This window comes from Squalius cephalus (genome assembly GCF_949319135.1).
Source record: "Squalius cephalus genome assembly, chromosome: 14".
NCBI classification, from domain to species: domain Eukaryota; kingdom Metazoa; phylum Chordata; class Actinopteri; order Cypriniformes; family Leuciscidae; genus Squalius; species Squalius cephalus.
In genome coordinates, this window is record NC_137135.1 from 17776617 (window position 1) to 17800519 (window position 23903).

The following is a 23903-nucleotide window of genomic DNA, read 5'->3' on the forward strand; positions in this document are numbered from 1 at the left end:
GTGACACTGAAGACTGGAGTAATTATGCTGTAAATTCAGCGTTGCCATCACAGGAATAAATTATATTTAAAAAAAATATTAAAACAGAAAATTAATTCAAAAAGCTCTGTTAAATTGTAATAATATTTCAAAATATTATTATTTTTACTGTATTTCTCATCAAAGAAATGCAGCCTTGGTGAGCATAAGAGCAATACAATAATTTCAAAAACATTTTACTGTTTTATATATAATCTTATTTATTATATGAAATAATAGATCAGATTTAATAAACTAAACTAAAAATGATTTTTTTCTTGTGACTGGGGAGGGGATATCAGCTGAAAGTTTCATTACTGGACATTTAGCCTGAAGGGAGTCTGTGGGTAGCCAGTGACTTCCCTGCCTGCAAAGTAGCGAAGCTCCAGTGTTCTGGCCTCGGAAGATAAGTGGACATGCCAGGAGAAGGGTGAAGCATAAGGCTTCTGATGTCAGAGCGCGGTCATTACATCCGCTTTAACGTAGATCCGCTGGCATCAACACAATGTGCAAAGCCTGGCGGTGTGCCTCCTGCTAAATCCATTCATTAGTGCGTCTCATCTCAACTGAAAACAAAACGTGTGTGTGTGTGGAGCGGTACTAATTTATTTTATCAGGTACGGTTCAGTGTCTGTTGGCTGGGGATCTGCCTGTTTTTATTCTGCGCGACCAAAGAGGCTTGAAAACGAAAGTAAATCAATTTAAAACATAATTGTGTTAATCAGTGCAATAAAAGGCCACCATAAATCACCCAAAAAGCGACTGTATTCATTAAGTGAATCCTGAGAATAATCATTCTTTATTTACTTAGAGAGAAAACATTTTTTGATTTACTTTCTTGCATTGTATAATCTGCACTGAAAGAATTTGTCCTCTAAATCATATGATGTTGTCATCGGATAGTTTCCAAAGACAACACAGACAAAATGCCTTTGACACAATTGAACCATAAACCTTAAGGCAAACACTGATGTCTAAATAACTAAGGAACACGAGCAAAGGTTAAAAGATACCGTGTTATCTTGTATGTATGTTGACATCACAGCGCACATTTAAAGATATACACAAACAGACAAGAACAATCCACACAAGTCCTGTCCCTCTAAGTCTATACCAGGCCGGATGAGATCCATGTGTTGGCTGAAGTCTCCTGGCAGCCGGGCAAGGACGATTTACAACACCTTAAACTCTCTACCCCAAGCTCATTCCTCTCTCTTTGTCATGAATGGATCCTAGCTAAAAAAAAAGGAATTTCCCAGAAACGTGGTAACCTCACTCACCCTGAGCCATAACTGAAATATAACCGTCTCTGCCTGAGTACAGGTGTTTGTGTGCGTATTTCCAGTTATGTATGTGCATTCAAGCAATTACCTCTGCAGAATGAAAATGTGTTATCTTGAGGCTTTGTACATTCTTAATCTCCTTTCACACAAAAGGATTAAATGTATGACCTGAAAGATGATACATGTGCAGGTAGCAAAGGCAGTGACATAAAAGCTGAGATCAAAGTCAACCAACCAGACAGAAACACGTAGTTCAACTGAACGGTGCAGAGATGCTGTTTTCTGATGTGCAGTGTTTTTACACGTAGCCAGCTTTTGAGCCAATTAGCTGTCAGCATCTATCTCAAAACAATCTAGAAGCCTAGTCAGACTTTAGAAAGTTGTCCAAAAAATGGTGATATGCTGGCATGCAGCTATTTTGCAGAAACAAGCAATGTTCAGATGAGTCAGGGAAGGTGGAGACCATATGCTGCCCAACAGCATGAACTACAATGGGTTCACGTACTGGCCTCAGATGATCTCTGATTATCTAACGTACATCATGGGGGTATTGGTTGGGAATAAAATATGCAAATCAGATAATATCACACGCACACACTCTAATTAGTGCCGAATGCAGTTTGCATGCCTCAATTTCCAATCTTGCGCAATAAAACGATCTGCCGTACTTTATTGTGACTGTACAGCACCGAGATGCAGACGACTTTAAAATGCAGACAGTGTGCTTGACTAAACTGGATTGCAGTGAACAACACACAGATTTTTCCACTGAAACGCTGTGTGCAAGAGTGGCGCAACAGTTGATTTGCTCCATAATTTGAGAACCTTTGTGTGCCAACAGTGCGTGTTGAAAGACAACTGCTTCTCTCTGCTCTGCAAACTTAATATACTGAGACTGAAACAGATCAATGCCATCAAGAATGTGTCTTTCGAGACATTGTTTGCAGTTCTTAGTCACTGTAAAAACAAGCCAGTTAGTAGAAAGCCAGTCTCGATCTAATGCAAATACAAAGGGCGCAAGCAAGTTCAGTGTATTTGCACACAAAGAGTTTATCTTCACTTTCTTTCTCTCTCAGTCACTGTTCATGATTATTCCATTTTTTGTTTAAAAAAAATAGATATTATTAGTATTTTCCATAAAAAGGACTTGATAGGATTTCTTAGCTCAAATATATGGCAACACAGCTAAAGATCAGATGCAGTGAAAGAAGTCCTGTTCATGTCACTATACTATAAAAGCTTCCCATGTTTATAGAAACGGTTATCTCTGTATGGCCCTTATTCATATTTAAAATACCACTTACTTTTATTTTCAGATACGCAGGCACACAGACGTGGTTTTACATAACAGTGAACTTAAGTCAAATGCCACACCCAGAGCAATGCAGAAGTGCAGAAAGCCATTTTGAAACAACAGATTTGTTCTGTTTCAAGATATATATATATATATATATATATATATATATATATATATATATATATATATATATATATATATATATATATATATATATTGACTCAACCATCACTTTTTTTTTTTCTCAGTGCGTAGTCTCAACATAAAATCTGACTTGACCCCATTTACTTCCTTGATGCATGTTCCTGGTGATATTGTCAATGATTCATCCATGCACAGGATTCTTCATAAAATATTCCTTGTAATTCATTAATCAAAATAAAATATCCTGCTCCGTCTCTTATACAACTTTCCATTTCTGCTGATTACACTAGCCTCTAAGAGGACATGGTGATGGGAAAATATGAGTTGGGTAGAAAAATTATATTCAAAGTCGGCATGAAATCAAAATTGACCCTATTTATTTTGTTAGTGCACATTACTAGTCTTGTAGTAAACAATGTATTTCCCCTCTGGAATGGCCTTCCTTCTCTGATGACGTCATTTTGACAGCTAGGGTAGAACATCCCCTCAGTCTGCTGCGAGCTTTGACAACGACCTGAATGAAATGCCCACTTTTCTAGATCCAATCAATTCCCAGTGGGAAAAACAAGTCACGCCCTCTATTTGTCTCATTCAATTTTCAGTTTCAATCAGAAAATAGGTGACTGAAGTCAAATCGGTCGCAGCTTCCGGTTCAGGGTGACTTTAAACACTTTTGTGTTCAACTTTAGTGTCCTCCTGAAAAAACACTCAAAATTAATTTCCTCGCAAAATTTTTGCGTTCTCATTGAAAACTATTGCGTCTCTCGCAAAAGCATTGCATTCCCCTTAGAAACATTGTGTTTGCTCACAAAAGCACTTCAACCTCATATGATTTCCATCACCAGTTTCTCCGGGAAACGCAAAACTTTTGTGAGCGAATGCAAATTTACTCAAAGGAGTGCAAATGTTTTGTAAGCGAACATATAATTATCCCTTCCATCTCATTTTCTCCCCATCACCACGTCTCTTTAAGGGCTCTGTATTTAGACAATGCGGGCTATTGGATAATTTAGGCAAGGGGTATTCAATTAAAGTTCCAAGAGGTCTGGTCTCTATATTTCCTTCCCAGCGGAGGTCTGGATAATACTTTTTTGGAACAGTAATACATTTCCATTGAGGCAGCCGTAGTACTTTGTAAAATAAAATAAAAACTAAACAATAAAAATAGTCATCAAAGATAAGAATCTTGGGCCCAGAGAGCCAAAACATTGATGTCTAAGAATTTTTACCAAAAATGTACCCAAAAAAGTTAATATTTCTCCCAAATATGAATATAAAAAGGTTAGATCAGATGGTTTAACAGGCTATTTGTTTTTGGTTTTTTTTGGGTTTTTTTTATTTTACATTAGACACCTTTGTGTATGGCACATAAGGCCAACCTTTTTTTATATTTTGCTTAAAGCAAACAATGTACATAATCTAATAATTAAAAATAACAATAATTTAAAAGGTTTTTCATCTTCCCTTGCCATCTTCAAATAATTTTCCAAAATCTAACATTGTTTATTATGAAATACTCATTATATGCTGATTAATCATGCACTTTTAGCTCTAGATAAAAGTATTATAGATATAGCTCTGAAAGATCATTACCATAAACAACCCTGAGTGTGTGTGGTGTGAACTGCTCAGTTGTTTTGATGCGCTGCTCACTTTAATCTGTAGAAACGGTAAAATGGTGTAATTATGTCCTGCGGTCCGGATGATCAGGAGCACGGTCCGCCATTTGCACTGATTTAGGCTTTCAAGGGGGAAAAAATCCCCTTTGAATATTGTTTCACTGGAAATATATAATATTATGGTTATAAATTGAATTGTGATCAATCATTTATTGTGACTTTTAAAGTTCAATCCTAGTAACATTTTCATGGAGTAATTTGGTATTCGTCTCACAATGCACACAATGACACTTCCACCAGTTCTCGAAAACACATCTGGAGTGCTCAAGGACTGGAATTATAGCTGTAAAATGACAGAATCTCAGCTCAAATTGCAGACTGCATTATAGCTGCCATTTCATAAATGTGCTCCAACACCTTCATTTGCCCTAAAAGCATTCCTTTTGTTTCAGAGTTGCACAATCTGCGCCGGATTGTGAAGGTCAAGCTCTTCAGCAATTGTCTACATACTAAGCTCATCCCGTCTGCATGTTTGCATATGCCCCTCCCTGCTTCAAGCTTTGCATGTCTGCAAGTGTTTGTCTGTTGTCTGGCTCAGACGCTATTTCTGGCATGAGCAATGGTGTTATATTTGGTGTGACATTGACATTACCTGTAGGATCATAACAAGGTGAGTCACTTCTATGTTGATCCTTTCGCCCTGTTGTTCGTTATGAACTGCTCTGACCAATGTGCCATCGCATTCTTTATTGCTAGAAGGAACTCTCTTCACCGTCTTCACTGCACCCTAGAAAACATTAATATCCCTTCTTCTGGCTGTGGACAGACTCACTTCAAACGGCCCTGTGACATACACATGGTAAGCAGCGTGTTCTCAGAAGCCCTGCCCAAGTACACAGACCACAGGAAGAGACTCTGCATGACCCTCACATGAGGACAAGAAGGAAGCTGGTTGACATGGGCTCTATTATTAGACACTTCGTGATAGACACTGGCATGGAAGTTGTGGTTTTTGTCGTACAAGACCCTAACTACCCTTTGCTCATATGAGAACGAAGTGGATGGACTTCTGATGAAGCGCCTACAATGGTTACATATCTTGCAGTTTCCCACATGCAAAGCCAACGTGAAATCAAAAGTGACCCTATTTACTCTTATAATAGACATTCATTGATGGTTCATTGGTGCATGTCATTCCAAGAAAAATAAAATGTTTGTTAAATTATAATAACTTTATAGAAAAGACACTTTAAAGAAAAAAGAAAAAAGAAAAGACACTACAGGCAAAACCAATGTTTTTCATGCACTGGTCCATTTTGAGATTTTTTGTTTTGCTTCCATAGCATGTCTTCTTTCACACTAGTGGACAGAAAATATCCAAATATTTCTTTCTTCTGCTGAACACAAAATAAGAAGAATATGGTCAACCAAACATGCCCAAGGCCCCATTGACTTCCTTAATATAGAAAAAAAAAATATTATGGAAGTCAATGGGGTCCATCAACTGTTTGGTTACTGACATTCTTTAAAATATCTTCTTTTGTGTTCAGCAGAAGAAAATAAATTCATACAGGAACAACTTGAGGGTGAGTAAAGGACTTTGAGATTATACTATAGATATGTTTCAATTACAGGCCGTTTTCTCAGAATTTTTTTTTTTTTTTTTTTTTTTTTTTCGTTCTCTAAGACAAAAATCCATTGATCTGTATTTCTTCATTCTGAAATGTAACACTCTTTTCAACCTCCTATCAAATACAAGGTCTTGTTCTAGATTGTTTTTCTTATTAAATATCCTGTTTCACTTGGAAATGTCACATTAAGGAAGTAAAACAGGTTATTAATTGGCAAAATGTTCTTTATTTTGCCATTGTTGTTGTTAATATTCTTTGATTTGGTGATATCATAATTAATCCTAAGAAGCTTGCCATGGTTTGAAGTGAGCTTGGCGAAGATATAGTTCTCTTCTGATTCGTGCCATTATATCATTTGTCAAGATCTAAACGGACACGTGATGTAATGTCGTGTAAAGTTTATCTGGGGGATGTCCTGTGTCTCTTTTAGATCTGGATGACTGTGAGAAAGAAAGACAGAGTACATACTGAAACAGGGAAATAAAAAAAAAATGAGGAAGAGAAAGAGCTGGGGTGGGAGGGCTTTCACAGCTGTTGTTCTGCTGTGTTTCCTCTGATAGTGGACTTGGCTGTACTCCCAGTTCTTTAGGTAAACGACTCACAACACAATTACCTCCAACGCCTTTTTATGAAAAGACAAGGTGGAAGTATGCAAAACAACACGTATTATGGATTCCCACCAAGATTTCTTAATTTTCTCTTAAATATATAGTTGGGTTGTTTTGCTTGAATATTTTGAATATTTTAAGAATAAAGCATATTATTGTGTAAATACTTTAGAGATATCCTCTTATAAAACTGTTGTTAATCACACAAAATGCTGACAATGCTGACATTAGCTTCTTATATCTAGATCAGCTTATGGCACATGCACACTTTAATTCTTTAATCTGTTCACAAGTGACCCTTTGCAAGTTGCACTTGGTCGGTACATTGGAGGGACGGAACTTATTCTAGAATACTAATTGAGGAGAACAATGCTCCCAATGGGTCCTCAACCATGATTCTCCAGGTGACCATGGCAACACTGAAAACCTGACAGATAACGTCTTCTTGAATTCCAATGTGCATTGAATGTTTTATATATATATATATATATATATACAGATAATAATTAAAATAATTCATAGTTGAAGTTGATCATAGGTTCAACTTCAGAAAATAAATGAAAAGCACTGTTGTGTTAACAATCAATTTAACATGCCAAGACATTTGGCTCATACAAGTTCAGTCTTTTACCCTCAGGTGTGGTTTGTGAGATAGGTCTAGTAATGTAACTATATCAAGTTAACACCTAAAATAAAGGTGTGTTTCATCTACAGCACAAACTTTCCATGGAATCATATGTTCTGTCAGTCTTTCATTCTTTTTTAACAGCTATGAGTATGTCTTGAAAATCATAATTACTTTGTGCAACTTTACAATAATTTCTGTGTGTCCAGGCTGTACTAGCATGGCATCGTATCATTATAGAATAAATATTGGTTTTGGAGGAAAAGATAAATGTCTTGTTGATCCAAAATTCATCCAGAACTTTGGACTGATGTTGAAGTACATTCACCTATAGAAATCCAATGTAAAGCATCTTTCTCAAATGTTTAAATGTCAACTAATTATTCTTTTGTGACTTTGTATGCATTTATTTGTATGCAAATCAGCATGTTTGAATGATTTCTGAAGGATTGTTTGACATTGAAGACTGGAGTAATGGCTACTGATCAAATATATTGTTAAATTGTAATAGTATTTCACAATACAAAAATTTTACTCTATTTTTAGCACAAAAAAGCTGCCTCCATGAGCATTTATTTTAAACACTGTTCCTGAACATTATAACCTCAACATTTGTCTGTGCTCTGTACATTTCACGGAGAACATCTTCCAGAAGAGAGTACAATGCAGGCTATACACACAGAAGCTTCACCTGAAAGATGTAACCATTCTTATTTTGTCGGGACAAACTGTTGTTTATGGATCAGAACTTGTAAGTATGTCTTATTATTTGTAGTTGTTTTTCTATTAATAATTCCAGTTATAAGTTTTATGTAGTTGCTATGATGTAAACAAAGGGAAAAGCTTTGCCTCCGCTAGCATGCTAACTAACATTACAGAATTGATGTAGTGTTTACTGAAGCTTTTAACGGTGGATAACATCATATCTATAAGAAAAAAAGAAAAAGAAAAAAACATACCACTCTGAAATGTCCTGTGAAATCCGTGTTTGCAAAGTCCGTGCTTGAAATCCTTTCAGCACGATCTTCTTGTTCGTTAACATTGTCAGGGTCTGAATTGGTTTGAAATTGACGCCATCCTTTTTCATTATTACACTAGAGTAGAGCTCACGGTTATGAAGAGGTGTGACATTTCCCGAACATGCCCTAAGCGCTGCCAATCACAACACACTGGGACAGCTAACCAATCACTGCACATTTCGGAAGGAGAGGCTTCATTGAAAATGACGCGTTCAACCAGACTGGGGAGAGAGGAGCCGTAATAATTTAAAATATATGAAAAATAATGCGTTTTTTTTTTTAACAATAGGGCATGAAAACATTCTAGTACACCACAAAAGCAAAATCAAGACTTCGTAAAAAGGGCATAATAGGACCCCTTTAAAGAATAGTGTTCCCATTAAACCTACAGTATGACCTTGGTGTTAAGTATATGTCACACTCTACTTTCTGAGATCCAGGAAATCAAAAGAGGAACCTCTATACATATTTATATAAGGTACAGTTATATGGAGGAACATACATTTCCTAAGTGAGGAACTGATTTGATGGTTATATTTAACTTAGAACACCAGAGAGTTTGGGATTATGTCAGATAAGTCAAAGGAGCACATACTGTAGGTTCACTCTGAAAAAAAAAAAAAAAAGAGAAAACATCCCAATACATTTTCTATGCACGGCTCGTCTCCTCCTCAGATGCTGTCTCTGGTTAAGTACGTTCTATGAAGACTAGAACGTTCTTTACTCTTTCTTATCGGATATAAGAGCTGCCCAGTTCTCGAACAAATGACACATCATGAATTGCAGGCCCTGGGAGATTGCAAAGTTGGGCCACAGCTCTGTATTTTAAGTCCAAAAAGAACCCAATTGCCCCTTTGGACAAGGCTGAGAGCAGCATGTTTCACATTCCATATCCCAGTGTCTTAGATTTCTTGGCAGACCTTCGTTCATAAGTTATATCCGACTGTCCCAGAGATCACTTCTCTGTTTACTCATTTGTCTATTTGTATTTGCTTGCATGACCAACCCATCATGATGATCCATTCCATGACATATCAGTGGAAAGAATGCTGATGCAAACATGGTTAGTGGCACTAGTAATTAGCACAACACAAGATGGCAGCAGCGTGAAAATAAACAACATGATAACACGTCATGCATATTGAGCATGGAAGATACTGTAAATAACTGAAAGAAGTCACGGCTTACAAAGCGCATCTTTTCCGTGGGTTTGCCTCTTCGGTGCCACTTTTTAACTTCTCTGACTTAAAGGGAAAGTTAACCCAAAATGAAAACTCGCTGTTAGACACTGCTAAAAAGTAAACAGATGTCAAAATGTACAATAAAAGTGATCATTCAAGTCATTCTTCAGACGTTCTTCAAATAATTGGCTAAGTTAATTCACAAAAGCGACCTGGCTTTTGTGAATTAACTCAGCCAATTATTTGAAGAAATCTGACTCAAAAGAATGATTTCTTTACTAACCGTATCGTTACTTCTCTTTCATGCTGTTCCACATAATAACATAACGTAACTTTAATTTTTGGGTGAATGTTCCCTTTAAGCAACCTTTCTACAGATCAGACTGCACAAAAAAGATGAGGAGTAATTAAAATCACCTATTTTTGTATTGCTGGATTGCACAACCTCATCCCGGTTTACAGGAAACCCAAGACTGAACTTGGTTATCATTTATCACATTGACTTTTGGAGTCACTAAGAATTAAAGACAGAGCAGTCTACTGGCATGGACATGTTATGGAAAGATACTTGGCAAAATAGCTTTACAAAGGATTTCCAGTACGCCCCAAACGTTTCCGATAAAAGCAGAGGAAGCTTACTTAAGAACTACATTCGGTTATTCATGCAAACAAGTCAATTCCACTGAAAAAGCCAGCCTGATGAATCAGTGTCATTGACTCTTTATTCTTCTCTTCTTGTCTTTGAGAATTGACACCAACAAACCGTAAACCTACGTAAATGAAGCTTGTAAGTAATGTCTGTTTAGATTTAGCAGTGTCTAAGTTAGTCAGCATCTCTTCACATAAGAGCTTTGCGTCTATGAGAAGACACAGTGCTTTTCCTTCATCAAGCCTGACATTTAAAATGAATTACATGCTTATGGGAAGAAATGCTTTTGAGTTGTTGCAACAAAACTGCTCCATGTATGTTATCGATCAAAATTAATGCGGGTGGCATCCATACCATATCCACACTTGATTGAGTACATCAAGATAAACTCAGTTCTATTCATATATGAACACTGTGCATAATACGCATTAGACAAGCTTTTTTAAGTTGTGTTGGATGACTCAAAGTTCCCAACATTATACTACAATATCTTATTCTTAACCAAAGTGGACAGGCAAATGCAAGTTTGGCAACTTAACGCCACAAAACAATCTCAGCTTTTATTGCTTAAAATATGGTTTTAGTTCTGTCGCATGAGACTTGTGTTTTGAGAAACCAAGCTCCTTTAAATAGCCGCCCAAGTCAAAAAAAACAAAACGGAGAGTTGTTTACTGTGAAAGGGCTGTTTTGGACTGAAAATTGTTCACTGCGTAGCCACACGCACACAGATTTTTCTGCAAATTGCTGTGCACATGCCCAACACGCCAGTGAAGAGACGATTTGTCGCTGGTTTGTAACATGTGATCTGTAAATACTGGGCAAAGTCCATAGGTAGAGCTATGACATCCTGCTTGGATGCTGCACAGCAACCCTGTGGAGAAGCTTCACACGGGACTGCAGCCAAACAGGGATGAGCTCTAATAGCAAGCGGATTCATTCACTCTATGTGTTTTAGAGGACACAATGTTCCAGCCCAGTCAAGACAAGCCTGACCCATGGCTTGTCGTGGTTAAGTGTTCAGACTAGCACAGTGGAAAAACACTTTCCTTAGAGGTCTGTTCTCTCCACAGTAGAACCGTTCAGTGTTCTTGACTATACAACATCAAGTGAAAATAGCTCTGATGTATCTTGTACATAAAAAACGTTTTGTCAGGGACTGTATCCTAAAAATGTGTTTGGTACCATCTAAGTAAATTTGTTTTATTTAAGACAAAAATATTGTTTAAAATGATTGAATTGACTGGAATACATTAGATTGCACCAACAAAACTATGTGCCAGATAAAGTATAGATATTTAAAAGTACTAACTTTTTATAATCAATGTGCAATGTACCCCATTGACTTCCATAGTATTTTTTTTTTTCCTATTATGGAAGTCAATGGGGTCCATCAACTTACCGACATTCTTCAAAATATCTTCCTTTGTGTTCAGCAGAAGAAAGAAATTCATACAGGTTCGAAACAACTTGAGGGTCAGTAAATGATGACAGAATTTTCATTTTGAACTCAAGCCAGTTATACGTCTTTTTACCCAACAATGGGTGAGTAATTCACCCTATTATTTTATGTTTCTTCATAAAAACCTATATTACAAAAGATAATGTTGATGAATATGTTTTTAGTGCATTTCAACATGTTTTCTGCTGAGTTCAGCTCACTATGTGTGGAAAAAAATAGACTCAGCACTGAAACTCTATACCTTTTTCTACGTTCCTGATATGCAGCACTGCTCTTAGGGCGGGCAGTGTGAATACTCAAATCTGTTAATATGGGTGCTTAAATAATTGCACGCTGCTTTTCGTGCGAAGTGAGAAAGGCCTAAGTCATGCACAGATTCTGCTCAGCCCACGTGGGCTCCCAGACGCTGATATAACAAGGGCAAACGTTACAGAGGACAGACTACTGTTGACAAGTTCTGTCATTATCTCAATGGACGTCATTGCCAGGGTGTGAGCAGACAAGACAATAAAGGGCAAGCACTTTTTGCAGGGCTCACCTCTGTACCATCATATAAACAACTCATGCTGATGCTTTCCATAACTTTGCATTCTCATAAATAAACGAGGCAAAAAAAAAAAAAAAAAAATCACTGGTAAACATCAATAAATGTATTTTTTTCCCATGTTGGAAGTAGTGGAAGTTATTTCACTCCAAGAGAGTTACCATGCAGCAAAGCCTTTTGAGGACATGAAAACAAACACCTTGAATAAAATCGACTCTGGCCACTGATCTTTTCGGAGTTTGTGCGATCATTGATTTTTAGCCAATAAATGTAATTTTTTCACATTCAGTTCTGAATGTGGCACAAAAACAAAACAAAACTGTCCTTTCACTTTCGACTGCAGTGAAGGTGCTGTGTACAGTACATTTCAATTAAACTGGCCTTGGGGGAAATTAAGGATACAGTCCCGTATGCCGGTAAAACTGTTATTATGTCTCAACATGATCAGACCTCTGCTTTACCCTGAGGTAAACACAACTGAAGTCATCCAGAAGAGTGTTTTAACAAGTCAACAAACCATGAACCAAGGAGGCTATTTCACAAGCCACCGGGGCAATTTTATTTCACAAGCAACTGATCTGACCTCTTCACTAATACTGTGGTAATATATTTTTGTTGAAGGCCAGCCACAATCAACAACATTAGGTTACCTCCCAGCGGGAAACCTTGTGCCACTGAAAAACTACACTGGCTTTAAAGGGACAGTTCAACATGACAATGATATCATTATTTACTCACCCTTCTGTCATTCCATTTTTGGGGGATCAAAAGTACCATAAAATGTGTAATATTGTGAAATATTATTGCCATTTAAAGGAACTGTTTTCTACTTTAATGCATTTTAAAATGTAATTTATTCCTGTCATGCAAAGTTGAATTTTCAGCATCATTACTGCAGTCTTCAGTGTCATATGATCCTTCAGAAATCATTCTAATATGATGATGACACATTTCTTCTTTTATTAATTACCGGTATAATTATTTAAAACAGTTATGCTGCTTAATATTTTTTATAGAAATCATGTCTTCTCTTAGTGTTAATGAGAGAAATAAAATGTGCAGACTCAAGAATCAATCGTTCTCTTGTTGACAGCTCAATGTAAATGAAGTTTATCATTGAATAACACATTTTCTTATATACTGTAGCTTCAAAAGACTTGCAATACAGCACATGAGTCAAATTGACCACTTTTACATGGAACTTGTAAAAGTTCTTAAGCCTTAATTTTGCAATTAATTTACAAATGCCACCATGACAGTGTATCACTCACAGTAAGCCTTATTAGACAATATTAATATCACATGATTATCAGTGACATTATTTGGTCCCTGTTAGATTATAAAACAGCACAATGTCTCTTTATTAGCCTGTGTAAACATTCAGTCCATTGTCCCAGGTCATGGACTCTGAGGCACTCCAGTGCCCTCAATAATATGTTTGTGTTTTGGCTATAGCATGGCCGCTCTGGATGAGTGAATGCCAGTGCTGGGTGGGCTTGCAGACAGTGCCTGTCAGTACCCTGAACCCTCCTTCTGGGAACAGGAGCACCTTATACCAGACAACAAAGCCTGGGCTGGCCCCGAGCCTCTGGCTCACTGTCAACTCTCCACCGGCCCAGTCACAACAATGCTGCTATTCAGTCAGCCAATTAAATGGATATTATACACCTCTGTGCGTGTTTGTCTGACTATGACAAGTAAATTACTGAACAAGCCTCTGCCATGAAGACAATTGACCTGTTAAGTCGCTATGAAACTTGATCCACCTGTTGCATTTTATTACAGTACTCCATCTACTGTCTGCAAGCCATTTTACAAACAGCTTGTGTTGGGGATAGCGCTCGCTACATTCAGAACTGCGTGTGAACTCATAATCAGAATCATCAATGCAAATGACTTGCTCTCACAGCACGAGCTCAATGGAGGTTTAATTTTCAGACCAGCTGCACGAATGAATGCATCGCATGTGTTACATCAAAAGACTGCATCTCATTCAAATATTAACTTCGACATTATCAATTCATTAGGTTTTTTATTTATGAAGGGGGAAACTGATGGCACGTGATCTAAGGCGGGTGGAATGTGTGTATTGCTTTTCTCCATTGACTCTTCTTTTCAGTTTATATTTAAAACCGCATTAACCCTTAAATGCATGAATGTTCTCTCTCTGTCTCAGTGGTCATCACCATAATGTTGGATGGAGAACAAAACACACATCGGTATTTATGTATTTGTTATTAACACATACAACACTTGCATCTATGTTGCATAATTCAACAGATGTCAGAAGAATGCAGCCTTTTTTTGAGGAAACAGCTGATCGCGAGCAGCTAATTTGCAGCACGAATTACTCACTCACTCACTCACGTTCACATCTAAAGTGAAGTCATCGTCACCCCTAGAATCAGGTAGTTTAATCTCAGGTTCGATTCTGCAGCCTGCTCCCCAGTCAACACATGATAGCTTTCACATTACCAATTTTATTCATGCAAATCAGTGTATCGTAAACGCTGAATTCGACATAGCATAGCATACAACTCCTTCTATTTCTCCCTTATCATTCAGAAAAGCAGGAATGGCAGGAAAAGTAAGCTATGCTATTTCGAATTCAGCCAACCTGTCTAGACTGCACATCCTAGTGCTGTTAGCCTGTATATGAGTACTAATTATCAAAGTCATATCACAGCTTTGTAGTCCGTGGGTAATGTTCCACATTGTCTCTGATTGTTCGCTTTTCATGTTTTGGAAATCTGATCAAATTAGCGTTTAAATGATTGCTATTCTTTTGAAACACAAGTCTTATGAAATGGTTCCTGGTCCTGTTGACACAGCTGGGAGTGGTCAGCATGTCTTCAGAATGTGGTGTAATGTATGTCTAAGCTGATCTTCTATATAACGATGACCATGTGAAATAAATAGGCCATTGAGGCCACAGAGAGCCAGGGATGGGTGGAAATAATACTCAGAGGTTCCAGGCCTGGGGTTTCTCAAAGCCTCGATTTCTTCACGCTTATAGTGCAGAATCAGCCTGACGTTCTCAAAACAACTTTAAAAGAAAGACCGCTCAGCCAAAACCACTGTAACCCTCATGACCCCAGGACTTTTATGTAACAGTCTGCTGCGTGTTCCCTTCCAGATAATATCCTGCAGGCTTTAGGAGGATCTCTCGGAAAAAAAAGTTTCATCTTTTGATATGTTTTTGTCCTCTGCTGTAGACTTGGCAGTGTACAGACGTTCATTGTTATTAAAGAGTATTCTTTGGCATATCAGTACTACTTGCGTGTATTGATAGGGATTTCTCAAGTCTCTGCTTCAACAGATCCTCAGCATCTTGAGAAAGAACAAAAAAGCTTGAGCTCTCATGTGGCGAACATTAGCTCTCTTTCCTCATGTGATGTGCTGGATGCCTTTTATTAGTAGTGGCTCCTTTTCATGCTGGCTGTGCAGACATACGCGTGACTTTGCATGTGTGAGTGTGCACATCTGATCCATATGTGCATGCATTGTAAAAAACTTTTTTAAGCAATCCAAAATGTGTTGTGTGTGCTATATACTATGGTCTGTCTGAATTAATGGACAGGTAGTTCTAAATCAGTTTAATCACCGTACTATATTAATGTGCTGTTTTTGTTAAAGCACACACAAGCATACGTCCAGGGCCGTTGCTAGTGGAGCAAAGGGTAGTCATGATTAGTGTTGATGCGATTAGAGATCGCACTGCGCACACAGAAATTTTCAGGAGCGTGAAAACTTATCAAAGCTTATATTTTTCAGCAATGAGAGGGTAATATAGCTGGTTTTGAAGTAATTAAACTCACAGCTGTTAGTAGACAGACGCGGGTAATTCACGCACGCATCTCTCATCATCTCTCTCTCTTTCTCTCTTGATAATGAATTCAAATAATATAAATATAATATATAATATAAATATATATATATATATAAATATAGCTATAATATAAATAAATGTAATCTTACACTATACTTTATCTCTGTGTCTGATTAAAAACGGGCAGAATGCTAGATCTAATGAGCCGTAACTGACGGAAAATAACGTAACTTCCAGTAAAATATTGCGCTACAAACATCAATAACAAATGTCAAGTTGTCAAATCTGGCAAATGTTCATGGTATAAGCGGGGAAATCCATGGCCAGCTTTACATTAAATGATTTAAACGCACAGCTAGCCATGGATTATCCCTTACTTATTACACGGCTCTTTGGAATATTTGATTCTGATCGGTCAATCGCGCCATCCAGCAGTACTTTATCCTCTGATAATAACTGGTAAAAACTGATAACACAGGCTCATCCGGGTAACTGTCACTGAGGTCGGCGCTTTACGCTTGCTAGGAATGTTTTTTCCTTGTGGAAGTTTTGCGTTTGGTGAGCTAATAAAATATTAAAACTCAAATCAATATTTTGTGTACAGTTATTTAATTATGTCACTGAAAAAAAATATTCGTTGAATTTAATAAAAAATGTTATCGTAAGTGGTTGCATTCAATTGATTTTACCTACATTTAAACATTTAAAATTGATTAAGATCAACGTAATGCATTTGTTTAAATGTAGGTAAAATCAATTGAATGCAACCACTTACCATACAATTTTTTATTAAATTCAACTAGTCATTTTTTTCAGTGTACCATGGACTCGCTTTCTCGTTTCATACAAACGCAGCTGCTGTTATTTTGCGAAGATTGTTTTGAACACTATAATGGATAATGAGATAAAAAAAACAGATACAATTTTAAAACAGTTTAATCTCAAATCAATATCTCTTATCCACATAATTATTTATGTCGTGAAATACTGTGTAATATGACTGTACCGTATCCCTTAAATGTCTGTCTACATTGAACTTGACGCTTGCTAGCAATTGCTCTCATGAGCTTTGCAATAAAATATTTCGACTCAAAGATCAATATTTCATGTCTAATTATTTACTTATGTGCAAGTAGCCGTGTAATAAGCAGGATAATGTACATCCAGCCGGTTGTTATTGCAGAATAAACCTCTTCAGGCTGATGCAAGATCACTCTGTCAGGGTTTATTCTGTGATAACAAGCGGCTGGATGTACATTACCCCTTACATAAACCCTTTAGATCCTTAAGGTAGCCTAACAATTGCACCATTTCACTTTTTACAGTATTTGAATGGTCACACTTTAGATTAGAGTTGAATTCTCACTATTAACTATTACTTTTGCCTCAATAAACTCCTTAATAGTTAGTAGGGTAGTTATTAAGTTTAGGTATTGGGTAAGATTAAGGGAAATAAAATATAGTCATGCAAAACAAGACATTAAAATGTGCTTTATAAGTAATAATAATCAGGAATTATCCTAGTAATATGCATGCTAATAAGCAACTAGTTACAGTGAGAATTGGACCCTAAACTAAATTGTGTTTTAAATTTTATTGTTTACTTTTAATGTAGAGTTTTAAAGAAGCAGCCAAAAATTCTCACTTAGGATGGAGGCCTGAGAACAAGCAGTTCTGACTTTTGTTTGTCAATCAAACTGTTTGGTCAGAGATTTAGGGGTCGGTCTGGGCAAGGCTAAGGGTTCAGATGTAATCTCACACATGGGCATCGACCATGAAGGGTGGCACGGTGTTGTCTTTTCAACATGTTTTGGAAGGCGTAGACACCATTTAGCAAGCTTGTGCATACTCTGCATTTGAACATGGATTTGGGGTGTGATTTAAGTACAATGCTGCTCCCAAGAGTTATGCATGTCTATGAGTCACATTTCTGTTTTTCTGTTTTTCAGGTGAAGGGTCTTATTCTCAATTATCTTTAAACATATGTTTTTTTTTTGTCTATGTTCCACTGGCTCTTTCCATATGTTCTTTGAGGTTTGTGTTGTATTGGACCGGCTCTTGCATGGCACTGTGTGCTTCTCTCCCTGCTGGACAGATATTTTGTTTTGTAGTGACTGTGGGCATCATATGACAGTTTTCGGTCGTCTGCGGTATATTATCTTATCATAAAACTCTCATTAAACTGGAGTGGATCTAAGATAGGGATATCAGATTCTGAAGAATAAATATATATTATATAAATATTAATTTTTATTGCACTATATTTAGAGCTCACCAAGGATATTTAAATATTAATGTGTTGGTGTAGGGCTGTCAGATTATTATTTTTATTTTTTTTATGCAATGATATAATATAATATATGATATAAAAATACAGAGTGCACTTTTAATATGTTGTGCAATTGCACCCATTCACCAGGCACTATAAACACACCTTTTATTTAAATCCCATTGGATAATTCCCAAAAACACTGGCTCCCAGATGCTATAGTGCAGATCATGAGCTGTTCAGCTTGGCATGTCTGGATTCATGTCTCTGCATGCCTGGAGATGTGGATTACATTTTTGCATATTAAGTAAATAAGACTGGCATTTTAGAAACATGTCTGTGGGTTTAGTGGACATGCAGAACTTATTGTTGGCAAGACCTCTGTTACTTTGTGTCCTACATACTATTATACAGACACACCTTTCTTATCATTGTTCTATCAATAACACAATGTTCCTTCCTCAAGACATCAAAACCTTTGACCGTAACACATATACGTCAGTATTTAGTCTGCAAGAAGTGTGAAATATGAAATATTATACCATATAAGGAGGAGAGAAAGGAATAATCTTATCCATAGACACTAGAGTGCCAATTTTGGAAAATTGCTGGGATCACAAGGAAAGTAAGTCTATCCCATAGCAGAGAGCGGTCCAACACCAAAGAGAATTGCCTTTCCTGTCATGGAATACAAGAATGGGTCGGTGTACAGACTAACAATGGCTATTTGATCATAATAAAACAGCGGACTGTTGAACTCTGTGTATTTAGTAACTGAGACTGTGAAGTGTCATTGGGCCAGAGGTCCCATGCACACTGCTCCTGTTTACATCCCGACACCAGGCTCATTAAGAAAAGCTAATTATGTAGACTGTAACCTTTCACTGCCACGTATAAAACTGAGGACACCCCGATAAAGAAGATTAAACATTAACTGGAGCACAAGAATATTGTTTCAGAGGCGTCCCAGTAAGGTTAAGAAGTATATTGTCCTGTCGTAATACAGATTACGCTGAGCAAGAACTTTATCGCAGTAAGCCATAAATAAGATTCCACTGAATAATCTATTTAAATGGCATGTTATGTTCATATTTATTGCAAAAAAATTTTAGCTCACCAAGGACATATAAATGTTTGGTTTGTTTTTTTTATTATGAAATATGTCTCATTATTATGTCATGCCATGCTCCTTTCTTTATTCAGATTATAATCTTTTCATTTACAATAGCTGTTTCAAATATGAATTTTATTTCCCAGAGTAAAAATTATTTGCTGACTTGTTGATATATTTATGGTATTAACCAATTTTACTATTTACTATTACTATTTGAGCAGGTGTGAAGTGTTGCACTATCTGAGAAAAAAAAGTAGACAGTATGACAGTATGACAATATTTAATATATATCTCTGCTAGATTGATATTAAATATTTCCAAAGTGATGTGCGTTATCAACAGCATATGCACTGTAAAAGTTGAGAAAACTTAAAAGTTTAAGGCAACCAGCTGCAGGACATTTTTGAGTTTTCTCAACTTACTTGTTTGAGTTATCTCAACTTTTCTCAACTTTTTTCATGTTAAATAGTTGAATAAATTTTAAAAACTGAATTTGTCATACAAAACGTAAGTTGGATTTTTTACAGTGTGGAATGCATTCTTATCATCTGGCTGCAAATGTCAATTAAATACGGTTCAATCTTTTTGTAATTACCTGGCTTCAGCTGATTATTTTTTCCGTAGGCCTCATCTCTAATTTTCCCGCAGACTAAACATTTCAACCACTATCAGATTTTAACAAACTATCCTGATGTCCAAATGTTTATTTTCAGTTGGGATAGTAAGGTTCCATGGGAAAATGTGCTGTGAGCTTGATCCTGATTAGACACTTTTGCCAAATACCTGCTCTGGATGGCGTGCAATCTGTTTTTGACACTTTAATATGCTGTAGTACATCACATCGGCTTGTTCCAAAATTCAATATCATGTATACATGCTGTCAGACATTAGATTAAAGCAAATGGTAAAGGTTTATGAGATTTCATTGCATCCAGGGTTGTTTTGGAAACTCCTTTGACCATTAAATTTGACAAACATGCATATTACCTGGAGAGGAATTTGTTTTGCTGCATACTTCAGCTATGGGGTGAAAGACTATGCCAGAACGGTATGTAAATTGCCCATAGTTTGTAAATGAATGGGTGTTTTGCAAATCGGACTGGTTGGGGGGAAAAAAATCCACATGCACTTTCTACACAAATAAAATGCAGCATGTGTAGAATATTTACACAAAATCATTGCATGAACCTAATGAGTTGCAATGAATGGGGAGTGAGATTTAAGAAGTGAGAACTGCTATAAGGTGGACTGACTCAAGATCCTCTTAAGTTGCATGCGCGAAGGCATGTTCTTCATACAAATCTACACATTCCTGGAACCCTGCTGAGAACGTGAGCCACCCTGTTCTTAAATAACACAGTTGAGCATGGTCTTTAATCACAAGTTTATCAGGAAGTGTAAATAACTAGTAGTGTTCAGTGTTTGAATTGAGATTGTGTAACATTAATAAGTGATGAATTAGTTGACCCAAACCAATGAAAATGAGCTTGAGACTGATTTGGTTCAAGCAAAACGATAGTGTGACCAAAAACAAATCACTTAACACTATACTTAGTCATGAATAACCAGGTAGTCAGGAGGAGGCCAGAATTAAATAAATGAAAACCACAGAATGTTGTTGTCATCAAACTCAAACATCCTGACATTGGTCATTAACCAGCAATCACAGCTCTGGCAGAGACTTTTACGGTTTTTATGACCTGAACTAGATGTGTGTGCCAGAGCAGGTGTGTGATGCATGTGAGTTTATTCACATACCTGTGGAAGAACAACAGAATGGACAGCATGGTTTGGTCGATGTTGCTGTTACAGATGCCCTCGTTGAGCAGGTAACAGGGGTCCCGGACCACCGACTCCAGTGAGTCCTGTCTCATGATGTTGTTGAGCTTATCTGTGTTTAGGTTCTGAAAGTGAAGCTGGTCCCGGAGCTGTTTGAAGTGGTTGACTGATGTAGGACTGCCCAGGCTCGCTTGGCCCGGCTCAGGCTCGCAGCCATTGGCCAGATCCAGACAGCAGCTGCAGCAGTCCAGGCCGATGGGCGAACGGCACTCCTCGTTTGACATCAGGCGGGTCAGGTTCCCCACGAGGGAGTCAGACGGTAGCCGTGACAGGTTCTCCTCCACCTGCTCCAGGTGATCTTTGAGCAGACCTCCCTCCTTCTCACGCAAGTGTATACCAGGTGCCACGGGAGAAGCTGCTGTGAGTTGATCCTTCTCGACAGCGAGTGCCAGAGTGTGTGTGTGTGTGTGCACACAACGCAGGTTTTTATGAGCTGGGGCGCCTGTTCGCTCGTAATGATGCGTAAAAAAAAAAAAAAAAAAAAAAAAAAGAAGCTGCTTCTGTTTTTTTGTTGTTTGTTTTGTTTTTTCTTCTCGGTGTCCCCTGCCCCGCACTTTTCTCTGCCCCTGTGCGTGCATACAGTGCAGACAGCGAGAGAGGAGGAGGAGGGATGGAGGAGAGGGCTGGAAAGGAGGGAGGAGGAATCTTTCTGATTGGTAAAGCAGGCAGATCAGTTCACAAAAAGATCCCGCCTACTTTCCCCTCAACATCACAATCGGGGAGGAGCGCAGCTAGGAAGGGAGTAAAAGCATGCTCTTTAACGTGCACTTCAGTGTTGCCAGGGGCGGAACCCTGAGAGAGAGCAAACATGTAGTACTTCCCTGTTTATATCACTGAATCAATCACTGGTTTGGTCTCACTTTCCTAAGGCTATTGAATTTAGGCTCGACTTTGCGTGCTGGCAGTACAAATACTGCTTGTGTGTAGTGTTCCTTGTCCAATGATTCATCACTAAAATGTTTTTCATCAGTCTTGTTTTACTTGTACCATTTTTTTCCCCTTTCCTTTTAAAGAGAGAATTTGGCTCAAGTACCAGTATCTATAAAATGTCACTTAATCAGACCTTAATTTTGTTTGAAGACCGTATTATGCTGCATTCCATTTACCTGGGAAGAGGAATGTATGCGCTGGGAATGACTTCACACCCGAGGTGACAGCGTTCCAGTAAACGGACAACTAAGTCGGACACGTCCAGGCAAACCTTTGTTTTGCTTGCTCTTTCAGAATGCAAACACATAAAAGCGGTATTTTGCACAGATAATGCCGAAGTATCATGTCCAGTAATAGAGGTTGAATAGTACTGTGTAGACCACTGCGTTTATTGAGAGACAGACAAACAAAAGTGATTTTACTACTGTGTCACTATGGTTGATGCACTGAGCAGCCATGTTGGATTCTGAAGCCAGGGTTGTTGCGTGTTTCCCAGACACAAAATCTTACTTGAGGGGGTGTTTCAGTTGAAAGTTCCTACTGGGGCCTAGGAATTTCTCCCATCTGAGGACAAATGGAACGCACCTTTAATCCAAACATACCAAACAATTGCTCTGGCATCATTAGTTAAAGGTTAAAGGTCAGTAATCCAATATATTTAGATTCTTATTTCAGGGAGAGATTTTGACGTTGATCTGTTTATCTGAAGTAAATAGGATTCCTATCACATTGCTTAGCATGATAAAGAAGAAATGCTGACATGAACGCAACCCAGTGTGCTCAAAAAAATCATTCAGTGGTCAGTAAATTCTCAGAACACCTTCCAATGATCCACTCATTTCTGAGAGAATGTTTGAAATATGCTAAATATGATTTCACCACATTTTTAGCTGGACTTTCCATTGAAATTCAGTCGAGACCAAATATTTATATTGTTGGGGCTAGTGCAATGACAGAAACTGAAATGTTAAAAGTCTGATGATTCTTGTGTATAATATGATGTTTTAATTATGCACTTGTGTTATGTGTGTGTAGTGCAAAGCTCATCAATTCAATGCATTGTGCTCATTTAATAACATGTTAAATGCCTCTTTGGATCATCTCTTGAAATGTCATTTATTGTGTTATAAGACTTACCAAAAGCCCCTTAATAGGAGTGCGAGAAATTTAATTTAGCAGAGAATAGGTGAATTATGATTGGTTTATTGAGTGTATAAAGTGGATGAAACACTTAAGGGCCATTTAAGGATTTTGCCAGCATGGGGTCATATCAGTTCATTATTTGGCCCGCTGCTGGCAGGAGCAGTGAAATGCAGATAATAACAGATGAAGAATTGACCGTGGGATATGAAATGGTTCCGTTATATGCTCAGTAAGCTCTCTGAATCCAAGTGTTTAGGTTTTGTAACACAATCTGAGAACAAAAAACATCAAATGCATCATCAGACAGATAGCAAACAAACGGTTTCTTGTATAGGCATGGTGAATGCAATCTGTCATCAGAGAACACTAGACCTGTTTACTGTACTGCAAAAACAGATGCACTGTCAGATAATAAAAAGGCTGACCTTGCATTTAGCATTCTGTTTTATCCTAGTCATCCCAGAAACTTGCTATACATATATATTAAAAGGCAGTACAACAACACAATTAATTAATTGCACAAAAATATTCAATTATATATATTATATACAGTGTATATATATAAATACTGTGTGTGTGTGCGCGTGTGCGTATATATATATATATATATATATATATATCACGGTTTCTACAAAAATATTAAGTTTAAATATTAACCATCATTAATAACTGAGTGGCAATAATATTTGATAATAATTTAGC

General features: G+C 37.4%; 1 protein-coding gene and 1 long non-coding RNA gene across 2 annotated transcripts in view; one reads left to right on the top strand and one right to left on the bottom strand.

The window, feature by feature from the left end:
* LOC307171118 overlaps positions 1-5557 on the top strand; it is a 5961-nt gene extending 404 nt beyond the window's left edge. The window contains exons 2-3 of the long non-coding RNA XR_013823494.1: positions 4814-5031; positions 5118-5557. This is a non-coding gene — a long non-coding RNA (uncharacterized lncRNA). The remainder of the gene's footprint in view (positions 1-4813; positions 5032-5117) is intronic.
* Positions 1-21715, bottom strand: part of tsc22d3 (TSC22 domain family, member 3) — a 32573-nt gene extending 10858 nt beyond the window's left edge. Inside the window, exon 1 of the mRNA XM_079892531.1 lies at positions 21048-21715. Within this exon, the coding sequence (XP_079748657.1) occupies positions 21048-21706 (659 nt within the window). The 5' untranslated portion in view covers positions 21707-21715. The remainder of the gene's footprint in view (positions 1-21047) is intronic.
* Between the last annotated feature and the right edge of the window lie 2188 nt (positions 21716-23903).